Genomic DNA, 18743 nt, shown 5'->3' with positions numbered 1-18743 from the left:
AATCTAAAGCCAAAAGGACAACTACTCAGATTTTTTAAATTTATAAATGATTTTTTTAATGTTTTTAATTTTTTTAAGTTTATTTATTTATCTTGAGAGAGACAGAGCAAGCTAGAGAGACAGAGACAGAGACAGAGAAAGAGAGAGAGAATCCCAAGCAGACTCTGCACTGTCAGCATGGAGTCCAGTGTGGAGCTCGAACCCATGAACCACAAGATCATGATCTGGACGAAACCAAAACCGACCAAGCCTCCCAGGCGCCCCTATAAATGATTTTTTTTTAAATGAGAGCTAATTAATTCACTGAAAGAAGGCACTCCACAAGACATGAAATCTGAGTGTCCCTTTCATACTATACTACCCAAAAAGTCTTGGGACCAAAGTCACTTTGCCAGTTCACTTGAGATTTTGCCTAAAACATGATCAGCAGTTGCTCTGCTTTTCTGGACATCCTCCAACCCACAGTCACTATGACAGGCTCTACAATGTTAGCCCAATCTGATTTAGCCCAGTTTTCCTGAATCTCAACTGCTATGTCTAAGTACTAACCTACATCCTGGCCAGCTTGGCAAAGAGCTCAATCCCTCCCCTTTTTGAGTCTATACCTAGGACAGAAGTAGGACAAGTAAACACAGACCAACCAGCCAACCAACAAACAAATAAAACCTGTGATTTAAGACCTACTGATGCAAGTGATAAAAGGCTGTGGCTTGCCTTCTATTAGGGCCCACATAATACTTCTGATTCCCCCTCATTCCAGCCCTACCTGAGCTGAAATAGTTACAATATTGGCAGTAAAACAGCTGGAGACAGTCTGTGGATTGACAGATAAAATATGTGGATGGAGGCCCTAGGCCTGTGTGAAATATGCATCACATCCCCTTAAAATCCAAACACAAGTTAAAATCATTCCATAAGCCTGTCTTTAGGCTTGAACTTAATTAAAATGAGCATTTTTCTTTAATTGTATGCTTCTTTTTGCAAAATACTACAAAGTATTTTAATCCAAATGAAAAAAAAAAAGTCCACATAAATATACAAGCTCTGATTTGTTTTTTATCCACACTGGCCAAGTCGTGCTGCACAAGCCAGGGAGTCCCTGATTTAGTCTTTTCAAGGACAGGCATATGCCAGGCAGCAAAATAAGAAAAAAAAAAAATGTTTGGCTGCAGTTTGTTCTGGAATAAAAAACAGCAGGCTATTCCATCGCCCCCTGGGGGCACCAATTTGTCAGCCCACAATGAAAATCAAGCTTAAGTGTATAGCAAATGCATATTCATAACCATTATCTATTGTCTCTTTAAAATGTCTCTCTCATCCACCAGGTATTTATTCTGTATTTCTGTCCTGACTGATTGCGGTTTGCCCAGTGCTTGTGAAATTCGTCTCCCCCCCCAACCCCCCACTTTTGCCAATGATTAGGCGATAAGGGCTATTGAAGACTTACCCAGTTGAAAGACTCTATTTTTTTTTTTTTTGCTCAGTGTTTTTCCCTTTATTATTGTTTCAAAGGAAAGCCCTGTGATGTGAATACTGAAAGAGAGAAAATGTAATTAAGCGTTCATTGTGGATAGTCTTTTTGTTACCTTTGAAGTGCTTAAATTAACACTGCAATCTCTTGATTTTGCTTCTGTAGTGGCACTTTTCTGAGAATAGTCATATTTTGCTGACAAAAATGGCATTCCAAAGTGTAAATTAAATAACTTGATTTTATAGAATTCATTTAAAAGTGCATCTGTGTTGAACATACCCCATTTTACATTGCTCTGATTGCATTTGACTTTTTGTTGACCTGTATAAAAAACGAGATTGTTTCCAACACAGCTTGTGAGACAACTTAGGATAGTGTGATTCTAAATGGTAAAAAGGAAAAAGAAAAACACGGGATTATGGGGTGTTGACCGGATGCCTGCTGTGCTCCTGTTGTATGCTTGAAAATAATTTTTAAAAAGGAATTATTAATAAAGCTCATTGTAGAGAGAGAAATAAAACTAAAGGTGACATTTCAGCTAATGGGCTATTGTTAAGCTGCATCAGAAGGAAAAGAAAGCAGTACAAGTTAACTTTGAAGAAGTGGGAAGGGAACGGGGAAGATTTGGAGGACAAGGACAGGACTATATGCAGAGTTAGAGAGAATGCAAAATAGAGGTAGACATTCTCAGCCAAGAAAACCCACTCAAAAAATGGTAAGGCCACCCTCTTTCAAAATAAACCATGACTTTCAGTAGTCTGAGTCATGCTGACCCAAAAGTTGAGTCTTCAGTAGAGGAGAACCTTGTTGTGCTGGGCAAAATGGTCTTGTCACAAGAAAACTGGAGGCAATAACGATACTGGGGAACACACCTGCTTCCGTAATTTGTCAAATTGTGCTAAAATGTGTTCTGGGTAAAAGGAAGGAAAACAGATTAATTGTCTATGGTTGAATGTATAAAACTTAAAACATAGCAAATACCTAGCAAACCCTTAGCTCAGGAGAATCTGGCTTTTTCAGTACAATGTAAGGAGTGAGAACAGCAGTTAGAGAAGGATAGAGAGGCCATAGGATTTAATGGTAGCTGAACACCTGTTAAGACACTGGGACAGGAGCCATATTGAACCCAGAAATGGATGCTTTGAAATCCACTAAGCTAGAAGGTCAAAAATCTCACTAGTATGTTAGTATGTCATTCATAAAAATTCTAGGAACGAAATTGGATGGCCCCCCAGAGATTTAATATGGCATTTTCCCCACTAAATGTATTGTCAATGCTAAAAATATCTTGAGCAAACTAGAAGAATTTGGTACCTGTGATATTTTAATAGTTATTCTACACTTTTTCATTGAAATTGGTGATTTGTAGTGTATCAGTATTGCTCATAAATAAGGAGGTACATGTATTACATCAGTTGTATATTACATAGTAGAACAAATGTGTTGTTTGTGTTGCTTATTAATATAATGGAAAGTTATATAGCTCTGTTAAAAAGTGACTAGTAGCCAATGCCTAAAAATATACAGCTGAACTTCTTTTTCTAAAGCATTGAACAAATTAAATACCACTGTGTTGAAAGTATATGTGTGCCCTAACAAAGCTCAAGAGAAAATGAAAGGATAGACCATTAGCCTCTTTTGCCCCTGAAAGTACATCATTCAGAAAAATTGTGATGTAGTATTCTGTGCCACATTATAAATTCAAGTATTATGTAAATCCAAATATTTTTAAAAAAAGTAAATAAAGCAGAGCAGGTTAATTGAATAATTTAGAACTGGCCAAGTGTAAAGATAAAAGCGTTCCATGGAAATGAGGAAGCTCTTGTGAATCAATGTGGTAAGTCCCTGTAAAAAACCTATTTATTCTAGCAATAACATTTTAATATACACCTGTGAATCACACATATTGGCTACAGAAAACCCTTTGGCACAGCACATGTGGCGCCTGTGGGTAAACACTGACTGAAAATAAGATTCAGACGTCAATGTAATGGGTTCAGATTCCGATAAGCATCACCTCAGCTTTCTATAAAAACAGAACAAAAAAGTGCGAAAGGAAACTGGGAGAACTGGGAACTGTTCTTGCTTTCAGAACTAGGATTTGTCCCCCATTCCTATGACTTTGTCAGGGCGGTGGAGGGGTTGGGGTTTTGGAATAGCCTACACCAGATCAGCGTCCCACTCAGCCCAACTGTGCACAGCACCGGGTCTGTAGGAAAAGAGTGTCTCACTGACAACGTGAATTAAATAAAACAGGAGCCGAGCTGCCACCCTCTCTTCACTTCTATTTCTTTATCACAGTGGTTATTGCCACCTTAGTTGAGTCTGAGAAAAGAACCACAAAGTAATTCTCACCTCCTTGCAATCGGCCACAGCTCAGCCCTGCCTCTCCTGCACCTTCTGTTTCCATTCCAAACAGGCAATCAAAGCCAGACGTCGTCGGTCACCTCTCACTCTAAGTGCCAAGGTGCCACCTTATCACAGTGCTTGGCAACAAGGACCAGGCTAAAAGTCCGTATCCAAATGGAGTTTTGGGAGGAAATGAGAGCTCCACACAGATTTTTCAATACAGATTCTGCATGCGCCATCATGTTGTCAGGTTAATTAAGCAGCAACACCTAAACAAAGATATTAGTTGAATGAACTTAGGTTTAATGACAGTTGAAAGCAAGCTTTCAACTTTCTTTTACATTATTCTTGAATTTGTTGTCCAAACCCCTCCCAGCTGCTGCGTCCTGTGGGTGTGGGCCTTTCAATCCTCAGAGCCCTTTCGTCGAGTTTGCTAGCAAAGCCAAACCATTTCCTTTTGGAGTCTTGCCTTCTCTCTACCTTGAAAGCCAAACTCCCAGCTACATGGGAAACCTTATATATTTAATTTTTTTTTTTTACATTTTATTTATTTTTGAGAGAGCAAGAGAGAGACAGAGCCCAAGTGGGGGAGGGGCAGAGAGAGAGGGAGACACAGAATCCGAAGCAGGCTCTAGGCTCCGAGCTGTCAGCACAGAGCCTGACACGGGGCTCGAACCCACAAACCATGAGATCGTGACCTGAGCCAAAGTCGGACACCCAACCGACTGAGCCACCCAGGCGCTCCGAAACCTTATATATTTAATAGCCCTTTGTCAAACTGTACTTTATGCTGTGTGGTTACTGTTTCAATGAACCAATTTAAAATAACTACATTATGCATTAAAAATTACATTTGGGAGGACAAATTTAACAGAGAGGAAGCAAATGTCATCACTTAGTGATTATTACAGCCTCCCTCTCATACCTGCCAACCTCCCAGCCTCCCTTGGTGGCATTTGGGCCAACTGCCACCCCTCCATCCTACCTCTCTGGCCTCTGGTGGCAGTGCTCTGTGATACTTAACTGCTCACCCATCCCCTAATAAGCCACATGTTCCCAAGGCCTTGTCTTTGCTCATGCCACCTGGAAATCCGTTCTCATAATTCTCTTCCTGCCAAAATCATCTTTTCTCCTTAGTATCTTGATATCTTGGTAGCACAGGGTTGGACCTTATCAGTGCCTCACAATCTTAAATAAGTAGCACTCAGAAGACGCACCGAGGCCTATTGTCCCAGATCAGCTCTCAGAAATCTAAATGCTCAGATGGCACAGAACTAAATGTGTGATACTCTGATTGGGCTTAGTTTCTGGTCGTCAGTCTTCACATTGGTATGAGCCTCACTCTCAACCCCTGCTCCAACTTTGCTTCACATTCCTCCTTTCTGACAAGGAATGACATTTTCCAGGATGGAGCTTGAGGGAAGCAGGGGGGTGCAGCAGAGGGCAGCAGCCACACTCAGGGGCAGCAGCAGTAGTGGTGCCAACCTGGGCGTGTTCAGCATCCATGACTTGGCCCCCACTTCTCACCAGAACTTGGCAAGAGGTAACCTTGCTGGAGGCCCTGCATGGACAAGGGGTGGCCTGCACAGAGTTGGAGGTCTGGGAAGTTCTGGGAAGAGAGGGGAGGCCTGAGAGAGCCTCAGAAACAAATCTCTCTCTGTTCCCACCTGGAATGGAAGAACTTCTCAGCTTTCCTGAGAGTTGAGAGCCAGTGCATAGGAATAGCATTAGTGTAAGAGCAATGTCCCAAGCTGGAGACTAGATGGAGAGTAGAATGGCATAAATGGAGACCCCCAAAAAGATACATCCACATCCTGACTCCCAGACCTGTGAGTTTGGCCTTATTTGGAAAAAGGGCCTTTGCAGATGTAATTAAATTAAGGTTCTTGACATGAGACATCCTAGATTATCCAGGTGAGTCCTAAATCCAATGACAAGTGTCCCTACGAGAAATAAAATAGGGACAAGACACAGGAAGAAAGAGAAGACCACATGAAGACAGAGGTGGAGGCTGGAGCGATGCCATCACAAGCTAACTAGCACCTGGCACCACTGGAAGATGGAAGGCAAGGTTCACCCTCCCCTGGAGTCTCTAGAGGGAGCGTGTTCCTGCTGACAATCTGATTTTGGACAATGGCCTCCAGAACAATCATAGAATACACTTATGTTGTTTCTAGCCACTAAGCTTGTACAACTCATTACAGCAGCCCTAGGAAATTAACACAAGGGGTGTCACTGAGATTCAGATCTTAGTAGGAGCTGCAGGAGCTGAGGTGGTGACCAACTCAGCAGAGGCCCCCAAAATAAGCACTATCACTGTCCCTGGAGGTGGACAGAGGACAGGCCACATGGCCACAGTGGACCAGACCTGATGAGAAGCACATCATTGACCTTCGACCAACAAAAGGAATATTTATTCAAACGTAACTGAGTTTTGAAAGACTAAATTGAATTGATATAGCAAGATGCAGCTTTCAGCCATCAGCACAAATGGAGGGTTTATGGACTAAATTCAATTCATGTGTAGAAATATCAAGAAAATTATTTTAGTTTTTGCATATCTAAGTTTATGACTGTATATTTTCATACAGGCTGCACCAAACCACAGGGTTGTTGGGAGAAGATTAAACAGAAAAAGCGATAGCTGCAATTCGTTGAGCTTTTGTTGTTTTATCCATAATATTTCACAGACAAGGGCCCTGAAACTCAGTGTCTGGTCGCTAACTGAGGTCTCCCACCACAGTGCTCTTTCTCCCAGGCTGCCCACCTACAGCAGCCCAGTTGAACTGTGAACCTCATAGCAGTGAGCTCAATATCATATTTATATTCCTGACCAGGCAGTGTCTGACACATCGATGGAGCCCAATCAACTGCTTGTCGAATTTAATCGAATAACATAACCTCACTGTCCTTAAGTAGCCTGCCATCTGTCTGGTGTTAGGAAAATCATTAAAAATAAAATATCCTGCCAACCCAGAAAACATCTCCATCAAGGTAGACAAGAAAGAAAACAGTTTTATTATTGAATAATCACTAAGCCAGACGGCAGTGGGCATCACAGGCAACCCACTAAAGAGACCACAAAGACAAAGCAATTTCACCTTGTATATATATTACATCTGTGTTCTCAAGATGAAAATAGTTAGGCCTCACATAAGAAGACTTGACAGGATCATTTATTAAATAGAGTTCCCCCTAAATTCACCTGGTAATTGGGGTGGCCATCTGTGGTAGCTAATTACCTTTATCTAGAAGAAAAAGAAAACTTCTCATCTCTTCAAGACAAGTAGGTACTTTTGGAATGTGGAGCCAGGTTGCTAAGTGACACTCCCATCGCTCCCCGCCCCCCTGCCCTGCTCCAGAAGAAGGGAGAAGGGAATGATAGATAGGGTGCTGTTTGGCTAGTGTTTATATATCAAAGAGGTCACCCCCCTCCCAAGAAAACCATTCTTGGGTTGTAAAATAAGTGCTGTGTATACATCAAAGGGGGAGGCGAAGAATCTACAAAGTCGTGTTTTCTAGAGGAAATGCTCTAAGAAAAGGAAGGAGAACAGTCACTTTTATCATGGAGGAAATTTTTTTTCTTTTTAGATTCGTGTTTGTCCTTTAGTGGGGAGATAGGAAAACTGGTTAAATTAGACACAGCAGCGCCTGCATAAGTGCCCGATGAGAAATAGCAATGGTGAAGGATGGCACTTCCTCGAGGCAGGAGACCTTCTGGTGGACATCTCTGAATTTGGAGTGAGATTGTAGGGGAAGGTAGATTCCTCCTCTGATATTGCTGTTGATGAGAATATCAAGGTCAGGCAAGGGGACTACACTTCAAGGGAACTATGAATGGTCCTGTTGAGAATAATGTCTGGTTAGAGAAGGACTAATATATGTGTGCCCAGATGCCCATGGTGTGGCAGACATGGTGACATCAGTAAAAATCTGTCATCTGGATGATTCTGTATCTTCTTTAAGTTCTGGTAGGATCCCAAAGGACATGGCTTTTAAATAGAAATATATTGGCACTTCTCCCAAGCCAAGCATACACTGTCAAAATTTAATAATATTTGGAAGCTTTTTTCTCCTTGTTATATACCCATGGAACTTGGAAAAGAGCTAGCTATTAAATTTTGCATAATAAATCTCTCTGGTACTTAAAAGTCATGACTGAATTGCCTTAACTTTTTTACCTTCTTGCTTAACCCTCCAATATTAACAGATGGGAATAATTTCTTAAGAGGGAAATTGAAAGGAGGAACATAAATTAGGGATGAAAAAGATTATCAAATGAATGTGGAACTTTAGAGAATTCAAACTTGAAAAGGGACTAAATATTAAATATTTTTAAAAATTCTACTTTTTTGTTGCCTTCTTTTACTTTAATTTACCCATTCCAAAAAAGAAGCATATGCTTTTTTTTAAGTTTGTGAAATGTGGTGAAATACAAAGAAAAGGGGAAAGACTGTTTTTCACAAAAGCAGGCATCATTAACATCTCTAAAGTGCCTCCTTCTAGCATTTTCTCTATTGTTCTTCTTTGTTTCTTGTTGCACTTCTACCATGTATACTGTTATTTAATGTTGTAATGTGAGCATTTTTTTCAATACTATTAAAATTCATGAGTGCATTAGTTATTTATTGCTGTATAATAAGTTATGAACAATTTAAGAGCTTACAGCAATAAACATTTATTTCTCACTTTTTCTATGGGTCAGGAATCTGGAACAGGCTGAACTGAGTGATTCTAGCTCGGAATGTCTCATGAATTTGGAGTCAAAATGTTGATGGGGCTGCAGTTGAACAACAACTTGACAAGAGCTGGAGGACCAGTTTCCAAGATGGATCACTCACATGGTGGGAGGCTTCAGTTTATCACCACATGGACCTCTCTTTAGGCTGCTTGTGTGTCCTCATATCATGGTACCTGGCTTCCACCAGAGTGAGTGATCCAACAAAGAGTAAACTGAAACCCACAATGTCTTTCATCACCTGGTCTTATTAATAAATCGCACACAATCATTTCCGTAACATATTCAATAGACCAACCATATTCAGCTTGGGAGGAGGCTCACAAGAGTGTGAACACCAGGGGGTCCTCGTAGAGACCAGCTACCACAATGGGAATTTTTAATGGTTGTGTGATTTTTGTAATAGAGACCTGTATAATTGTATTATCTGTCTGTCAAGCACCTCTGTATATAAAGCTTTTTATTAATACTCCAAATTATTTCTTTGGATATAGTCTCAGAAGTGGGACTGTTGAGTTATAAAAAAATATTTCTTAATTTCCATTTTAAATTGGTTTCATAAAACAAAATAATATTTTATATTATTTCAGTTAGCATATGCATTGCCTTTAACATATTCATGATAAATACCTTAAAATTCTTATGCAGTGCTTCACAACTACATGTTCATTTTTCATTTAATGCATTCTATATAGTGTATTTTTTAGGCAGAAATTCTATAGCGCATATATATATATATATATATATATATATATATAGTATTTTGATACTTACGGCATGTGGGTTTTTTCATTGTTATTTAACCATTTTATAGATCCTCCTGAGTTTGTTTGTTGCTGTTATTTTGGACAACTTAGAACTTGATGAAGATCTTAAGAAGCTTAAACAAGTAAGTAATGTATGGGGAATTCTTTAACTCTGAATTTAAAAAAATAAGGGTAAAATATGTGCTTACAGATAATGTTATAAATAGAGCTAGCTTCAAAGTAAGAAAAATAGTTTAATAAATTAAGGCAGTCTATGTTGGCAGAATTTTCTTGTGTTTGACTTTTATCCATTATCCACAAAAAAAAAGTTTTCTTGGCTCTAGAATTATCCTAGGAATAATTTTAAATTACTCTTTTGAGTAAAAGTAAGATGCACATAGTATAGGAAATTGGACTGGTGACTGTTCCCCTTCTGTCATTACATAAAGGTTGTTTGAGAATGAAATGCTTCAGGGCCAGATTGCCATTTTGCATAATTGTGTGTAATACTCTTGAACATCATCATAAAAATATTAAGCATCAACTTGCCTGACCTCTAGACACTAAAAGAGAATTTAGTCTTGGTGCCCATAGTCATTATAAGAAATGGAATAGAATAAATGATCAACTGTGTGCCCAGTTATGTATGAAAACAGATTGGATGTTATGGCATTGATAATCATACCCCAAAAATGTAAATGAAAATGTGTGAAGGTTATATGGCTGATGGCAGAAAGATGACAGGCATGATGGACCATTCTCATAGTTTCTGTTAAATGGAAGATGCTTGGCATACATATATGGTTCTATCAAAGAGTAGAAACCCTTTGAAAAGTAGAGTTGGTGTGAGTGAAGGTCAGTGGATATTTATTGCAATATAGTTGGCATACAATGTTGTATTCGTTTCAGGTGTGCAACAAAGTGGTTCAACAATTCTATATATTATGCAATGCTCACCACAAATGTAGTTACCATCTGTCACCATACAGTTATTACAATATTATTGAACATATTCCCTATGCTCTACTTTTATCTTCATGGCTTATTTATTTTATAACAGGAAGTTTGTACCTCTAAATCTCCTTTATTAACTTTGCCCTCCCCCCCGCCCCAGCAACCACCAGTTTGTTCTCTGTATTTATGAATCTATTTCTGGGGTTTTTTTTGTTTGTTCATTTGTTTTCTTTTTTAGCTTCTGTGTATAAGTGAAATCATATGGTATTTGTCTTTCCCTGTATGACTCATTTCACTTAGCATAATACCCTCTAGCTGCATCCATATTGTCACAAATGGCAAGATCTCATCCATTTTTGTACCTGAGTAATATTCCATTGTATATATATACCGCCTCTTCTGTATCCATTCATCTATCGATGGACAGTTGGATTGCTCCCATATTTTAGCTATTGTAAACACTGCTGCAGTAACCATAGGGGTGCGTACATCTTTTCAAATCAGTGTTTGTGTTTTCTTTGGGAAAATACCCAGTAGTGGAATTACTGGATCATATGGTAATTCTATTTTCAATTTCTTGAGGAACCTCCATACTGTTTTCCAGAGTGGCCGCACCGGTTTGCATTCCCAAAAACAGTATAAAGGGTTCATTTTTTCCAACTTTGTTGTTTCTTGTGTTTTATTTTTATGTTAACCATTCTGACAGGTGTGAGGTGATATCTCATTGTGCATGTCCTTGATGATGAGTGATGTGCAGCATCTTTTCATGAGCTGGCCACCTAGATGTCTTCTTTGGAAAAATGTCTATTCAGTTTCTCTGGCCATTTTTTAACCAGATTGTTCGGTTTTGGGGGATGTTGAGTTGTAGAAGTTCTTTATATGTTTTATATTTAACCCCTTATTGGATGGATCATTTGCAAATATCTTCTCCCATTCAGTAGGTTGCCTTTTCATTTTGTTGATTCCTTTTGCCATGCAGAAACTTTTTAGTTTGATGCAGTCCAATAGTTTATCTTTGCTCTTCTTTTCCTTGCCTGAGGAGGGAAGTAAGATATTCTTGGATCACACTCCCCAGCACTGCAAGAATAATAATTGAGATGTTAATGAAAAACTAAGGCTAGAAAACAAGTCTTACCTGGAATTATAAGAAGGCCCTATACATTCAGAATTTTCAAATTGCATCTGACTTGTCTTTTTTTTTTTTTTATTTTTAACGTTTATTTTTGAGAGAGAGAGAGAGACAGAGCACAAGCAGGGGAGGGGCAGGGAGAGAAGGAGACACAGAATCCGAAGCAGGCTCCAGGCTCCAAGCTGTCAGCACAGAGCCCGACACCGGGCTCAAACCCACAAACCGCGAGATCATGACCTGAGCCAAAGTCAGACACTTGTCGACTGAGCCACCCAGATGCCCTGGGTTTTATTTTTTATTTAACGAAAGCAAAGACAGACCTATTTAAAAGGTTTCCTTGTCATTTGCATATCCTAAAATCACTTTAGGCATTTCATCCTTTTACTTTTGTTTATCTCCAAAGTCTGTGCTTCTAACCAAGGGTAGTCAACAAAAGAAAAATATATATATATTTGATAGAAAGGATGCCCACTGTGAGCATATCAAGGAAGGATTTAAGTGTTTTCCTGTGCTTCAGCTACACAAGCAAAATGGCCCTCTGGGCATAGGGGAAATGATTTCTTCCAGATCTTTTCAGTTTTTTTTTTTTTAATTTTTTTTTCAACGTTTATTTATTTTTGGGACAGAGAGAGACAGAGCATGAACGGGGGAGGGGCAGAGAGAGAGGGAGACACAGAATCGGAAACAGGCTCCAGGCTCTGAGCCATCAGCCCAGAGCCTGACGCGGGGCTCGAACTCACGGACCGCGAGATCGTGACCTGGCTGAAGTCGGACGCTTAACCGACTGCGCCACCCAGGCGCCCCCAGATCTTTTCAGTTTGCAGCAACAGTGACAGATTATTCAAATGAGAGTTGGGAACTTCTCTTCTGCCACTGATGCAAATGCTTTACGCAGTTTCTAGTTATTGAAGAAACATGTAATTAGTGAGTTCAAAAGTGAAAACTGACCCATATCATTAGACATAACCAGTCAAAATCTGCTGTTGGATAGCCACCTTAGTCCTTGCTTTACAAATCTGGTATTTAGATGTGGATTTTCCTGTGTACGTTGCTTACTATACATAGATTTTTTTTTTAATTTTTTTTCAACGTTTATTTATTTTTGGGACAGAGAGAGACAGAGCATGAATGGGGGAGGGGCAGAGAGAGAGGGAGACACAGAATCGGAAACAGGCTCCAGGCTCTGAGCCATCAGCCCAGAGCCTGACGCGGGGCTCGAACTCACGGACCGCGAGATCCTGACCTGGCTGAAGTTGGACGCTTAACCGACTGCGTCACCCAGGCGCCTCTATACATAGATTTTTAATGTCCTCTTTCTGACGACATAAATATGTGTAGTCTATAGATAAAATGAAAACTATTCTATTTTCTTCAAATTGGTGCTACAGCCAGGTTTAATATGGTTTTAAATAACCATTGGCCAATTAAAATGCCATATAATTCCAGCCCACATTTTTTACTAGAAAGAAGTAAAATAAGTCTATGGGCAATTTCTTTTCAAGTTTGTGAATTCAATCCTACTAATATTTTTGCAGTAAAATTCAAACCTACTAATATTTTTGCATATTATATATAGGTAATATATATATATACACACACATTTTATCTGACCCCAAGTGAAAAACCAACAATAAAAAAATCAGGATTTTAACTGACATCTGACTTTCTTCTTAGTTTATACAGTTTTAGTAAACTAGACGGGGCTTTGCTTTAGGATCTATCATTAGTTATAAAATGGTTTTTGTTTAATCACTTGCTATATATGAGTAATGCTCTGTATTTCTGGAAATCCTATACATCAGAGCTAATTATCGGATTGTACCAGCCTACAATTTGAAGTATCTTCTTTGAATATTTAGAGATATTTGAGCATTGAAAATCCCAACCATAAACAAAACGGCAAACTCATTTTCATTAGTACTTTTCGCATTGTTCTTTGGCCATGACTGGACTAACACTACATACCTATTAAATTTATCAATTAATTCGTACACTAATTGCTGTGGACCAAAGATTATCACACTAAACTAAAATGTTTACTGCTTTCTTCCATTTTGTATAAGAATATTTGTGTTTCATTACTTTCTACAAATTACATCATTTTTATACCCCCCCCCCCTTATTTCCAGTCATCTTGGTCTTTGAGATGAGGCTCATTTACATAGTTTCAAGAATACACTCACGTACACCCACACACACACCCCAATGTACACACACTTGTATGTACTTTCACACACACGTGCATGTAATTATGTGAATACCTGAAATGGTAGCCTGTTTTTCAAAGCTTCTTACAGAACTCCATTACAAATATTTCCTGAAATCCCCATTTTGTTTTCTGTGTGTAGCCTCAGCCTTCAAGGGTTTAAATTCCTATACTCTATTTTTACTATTCCCAGATAGAGAATAGAATGGGGAAGCTGTAAAAAATGTTTGATTTTCTTAATGTTTTAAGTTCCAGAAAGCATACATACTCCATAATCTGCCTTTGTTCAGTACAAACCTTTTTTCATCATTTATCCTTTCTGCCACTAATCTGTAGGTTCCTATAGCTATAGTAACATTTGTCGGACACTTTCAGTTCCAGGTGCTGTGTATGTTCGTTTATTGAAGTTTCATGGCAACCATGTGATGTAGGTATTATTAATATATCCATCTTACAGATGGGGAAACTAAGGCACAGAGAAGTTAAGTAACTTGCCTAAGGTCACACAGAGAATACATGGCAGAGTTAGGATTTGAACCCAGGCAATTCAGACCTAAAGCCCAGGCTCCATGACTGAGTCACAGGAAAGCTGTATCAATGCCAAACATGAGTCATGCCTGTTGTGGAATGTTAATTACTCGTCTATAAATAATCATGTTTTAGATGGCAGAAACATCAATATATATTCATGAAATAACTTGGTGTGAGGGGCAGTTTTCTGAGGAATGGAAGTGAATCAAGCAACCTAGTCATTAAAACTATCCAAAAAAGTTCTTTGTTTTCCCTGGGAAAGCAGACGATCTAATCAGAGCCACAGGAGTTAGGACTTTTGCAGCAGGTAAGAGCTCAGAGGCTTACCACTCGGTACACGCGACGGCAGACTCTGCCCAAGGCACCTCTTCTCTCAGTGACCTTCTGGAGTAGCGATCCTCTTTAGACACAGACGCAGTGTGCTTGCAGCATATTACATTTCAGCGATGACTCTAGAGATTTTTAATGTGTTTTATTCTGATTGTGGTCAAAAAACAATTGTGTTAAAATGTAAATGCTGGTTCCTAGACATTTTTCAAGAGTAATAGAAACAAGTGTGAGTCACCTCTAACATACAGAGGCTAAATATGAAACACTAGACAAAGCTATTAGAAAGTCTGTTCTCATGCTTGGGAGAGGAAATATGACCTTGAAGGTGGACAGGGTAGGAGAAAGCTAAAAGGTACGGTGAAGAAACTAGAACAGAAGAGAAGAAGGAAGAAGTAAAATAAGGTGCTAGAAAATCATTCAAGATATGAAATCAAAGGAAAGAACACAGATTATGAATATAACACAGGGATGAAGGGGGAGCAATGGAGCCAAACCCTGAGTTAGGAAAGTGATAAAGTCAAATTGCCAGATGGCAAAGGACACCAGAACCCTTCAGGGAGAAGCTCAGGGAAGGCAAGTCAACACAACCAACTGTTGGTGGAATCCTGGAATCACATTCTTCTCAAGTACAAGCATCCTAGATCTCTTTTCCCCATGACCTTCTGGTCACCTCCTTGGACTTTGAGACAGTGGCTTCCACTTAGGGACCATCTTCAGGAGAAGAACTCTTCAGGAGAAAGTATGGAGCCAGCCACCATTTTTAACACTTGAGGAAGCTGAGAGAGAGTTGTGTGTGCACTCAATGTAAGACCAGATGTGCTAACTCAAATGCCAACTTTAATACTTTTAGTTGGAAATCTGCAAATCAAATTCTAGGTGGCAGTGAAGCTTCCCTAATGCTAATGCTCTGAAGTCTCTTCATAAATGCCTTCATTTTTTTAAAGTTTATTTATTTATTTTGAGAAGGGGAAGGGACAGAGGGAGAGAGAGAATCCCAAGCAGGCTCCACACTGTCAGTGCAGAACCCGACTTGGGACTTGATCTCATGAGCCATGAGATCATGACCTGAGCCAAAATCAAGAGTTGGATGCTCAACTGACTGAGCCACCCAGGTGTCCCCCCATATGCCTTCTTTTACGGGAAAGGAGAAAGCATTGAATTATTTATTACTTAATAAAGGTATTTTGAAACAGAAAAGTGTCTTTTTTTTAGTAGAATTCAGAGCAATATAATAAAAGTGTCCCTTGGGGACACATTTGGAGAGGCTCTAATGTAAGTACCCATTCCCACCACACCTCCTCTCCACGGTATCACCAACATTGTGCCTTGATAGCCACTAAGGTAGCTTTATTTTTTCCCTCTTCAAAATAAATAATGTTCTAAGAAGTCATGACAGTGATGCTCCATATGAAACTCATTTTTTGCTTTCCCTGTGTGTTGCATATAAGACGCAACCGATTCCTGGAAGCAATATAGCAGTAATGATCCTTTCATAGCTCCCATACCTAATTAGAGACCATGCTTTTCTTATCACCACCCTGAACCCCAGCCCAGACCCTGGAGATGGAGATAGATATAGATGCAGATACAGATACAGATACAGATACAGATACAGATACAGATACAGGTATAGATATAAATAAAGATATAGACATGTAATGGTTTTCTATATAAGACCAGAAAATTGACTAGAAATGGGGTTGTCCATGAGTGTGTAATTGGGCTGCTGAGAAGCCAAATCAGTTTGCATAGAAGCTAAAAATCTCCTTGACCCAATGCTGTCCTCTGAACAGTAGTTCCAGGAGACGATGACTTTGATCCTCGGTGGTGCAGCAAAGACACTAGAGATTGTAGGTGGAGTTTTTGCAAACTTTGAAAATGGGGAGGCTCCTCACAGCTTTAATGATTTTTGCAAATTCAGTGCAAGACAGATATAAAGGGTTTTCTTTCAAGCAGTATAAAATTCATTCAACTGTGAGGGGGAAAAAAGCCCACAGAGAAGCCTCAGGGAAAGAATCATTGGAAGGGGAAGTATAGATAGTCTATTTAGATAAAATTCCATCCTCTGAAATCAAAACTGTTTCCCCAGTGTGGTATCAAGTCTCATTTGAATTCTGGTTCAAACTTGATGCTGTTTGGTCTTTGGTGATGTCCACTGCATAGTGGGGATGGACGTGTAGAGGAGCTTTTCTCTCGTATAAGTGTGATTTAAAAAAAAAAAATTCTCTTTAAATGCGAGCTCTGGGGTCATGTTTCTTGTTAGCCTTACCTGGGCGCTTTCATTTTCATGTCTGCCTTGTGTCCATACTGAGGTCCTTCCAGATGGAGGGCAGTTGCATGGAGACAGGGTATTGGGGAGTGTGCGATTCGGCTCAGCACTGGTTGCTGTCTCCTGATCTGGGTCAGGCCTTCAGTCTTCCTGGTTTAGGGTCCATGAGTAAATTTGTTTAAACAAGTGTAACATAAAAGAGAGACGTAACTGCTGTGCTGGTAAATATCACGTACTGAAAACTACCTCATGCAAGGTACTGCATGTTAAATTATTGCATTTTATGCTGGAGATTACAGACACAGAAACTAACACTCAAAGGAGTATATTTCTTGCCTAATTTCGTACAGTTTGTAAATAGAAATGACCTGGGCTCTCTCACTCTAATCCAATGTCCTCACCAAAGGACATCATGATGCCTGCTCAGAGAACCAGTTCATTCATTCATTATGAGATGTGAGTCTAGAAAGTGGGTTAGATGGTGTACTTACATCTATGGATTAGCATATTCTCTCACTGTGGGTGTATACACTGAAGGTCAAATCATAATCAGAACATAGCATAATAAGCCAGGAATCGGTATGGGGGGTGGTGAGGGAGGAGGGCTGTGTGATTCAAATATGTAATGGCATCAGGCTAAGGTTGTATGAGGTATCCCTTTTATAGATAGGATGTTACTGCTCAGAGACTGTATCTACTCACTTCGTAATCCTGAGATCTGAGTACTCACCTATTATGCTTCAAACATTATGTTAGGGTCAAGGAACATAATGATGACCAAGATACTGTTCCTGCCTTAAGTCACTTGTGAGGTGGTGGGAGAAAGTGACGTGTAAATAGATGTTATGAGGGACTTGGGGAGCACATAGGAGCCATACCCAATTTTGATGATGAGATCAGAGACATTTTCTCACAAGTATGGTGTAGACTAAACTCTGATGGTCAAGTAATGCCTATCCAGGTGAAGGGTGTTAGGAGAAAGTGGCATTAGGAAGGGCACTCAGGACCAAAAGAACAGCAAGCTTTTTCTTTTGGCAAGAAAAAGCATAGTGTTTTTTTGGAGGTCACTTGAAGTTCACTGTGTTCACTGACTCAAATGTTGATCAAGGGAGAAATGGTAAGCTGGAAAAGTAAGCAGGAAATTGCGGGTGAAAACTTGTGAGTGGTGCTGAGCATTTAGGTATTATCCTGAGGGCATTTAAGCCCAAGAGTGACATAATGTTCCCTACATTCCAGCATCAGCATGGGGAATAGACTGAAGGGACCTAATGATAAGAGCACCATTGCTGAGTCAGACGGTGATCGTGGCCTCAACTAAATGAAACTGAGACCAGGGAACATACAGAGGTGGTGGAATACAGAGGAGAAAATACAGTGGGTAGGATTTGGTGACCAGTCGAAGTAAGAGCAGAGTAAAGGCAGGAGACCAGGGTGTCACCCAGGTTTCTAGATTGTCCAAGGTGTGCCAAGACAGAGATCACAGGAGAAGGAAGAAATGGGGTTTTGTTTGTTTTATTTTGGAGGACAGAGGCTGGTCATATTTTCCATGAGATGCCTAGGAGATATTTATGAGACAATTTCTATGAGTAGCTAGAAGGTTTAAAGCTTAGATAGAATATTGGGACTGAAATAGGTATTGGGTAGGAGCAAGAGTCAACATGCAAGTGGTAATTTAAGCTTTAGAAGTTCTGAGTTTACCAGGGGAAGAAAGTCTCCTGAGGAACAACAAATGAATCATATAAGCCAAGGAGGAAGAGCCTAAAATATGAACAAGAAGTCACAGCCCAAAACATAGGAGCAAAATCCAGAATCTGTTTGTTGTCAAATCCAAAGGTAAAAGTGTTTCAAGAAGGAGGTCATGGTTAACAATGTGAAAGACTTCAGAGAGGTCAAAAGTTGTCATTATAGAAAACACTCCTACTTATAATAACATCAGGAAGAATAAAATACTGAGGAATAAACTTAACCAAGGAGGTAAAAGATTTCTACACTGAAAATGACAAAACATTGCTGAAAGAAA

The 18743-nt window shown here is 39.6% G+C and overlaps 1 protein-coding gene across 5 annotated transcripts in view; it reads left to right on the top strand.

Annotated features, from left to right (window-relative positions):
* NALCN (sodium leak channel, non-selective) overlaps positions 1-18743 on the top strand; it is a 320527-nt gene that overhangs the window by 193716 nt on the left and 108068 nt on the right. For all 5 annotated transcript variants that reach the window (XM_045481393.1, XM_045481373.1, XM_045481362.1 and 2 more), the window contains one exon: positions 9373-9447. In XM_045481393.1, the coding sequence (XP_045337349.1) occupies positions 9373-9447 (75 nt within the window). The remainder of the gene's footprint in view (positions 1-9372; positions 9448-18743) is intronic.

The sequence above is a fragment of the Leopardus geoffroyi genome, chromosome A1 (genome assembly GCF_018350155.1).
Source record: "Leopardus geoffroyi isolate Oge1 chromosome A1, O.geoffroyi_Oge1_pat1.0, whole genome shotgun sequence".
NCBI classification, from domain to species: Eukaryota; Metazoa; Chordata; class Mammalia; order Carnivora; family Felidae; genus Leopardus; species Leopardus geoffroyi.
This window is presented reverse-complemented; position numbering and strand designations above follow the sequence as displayed.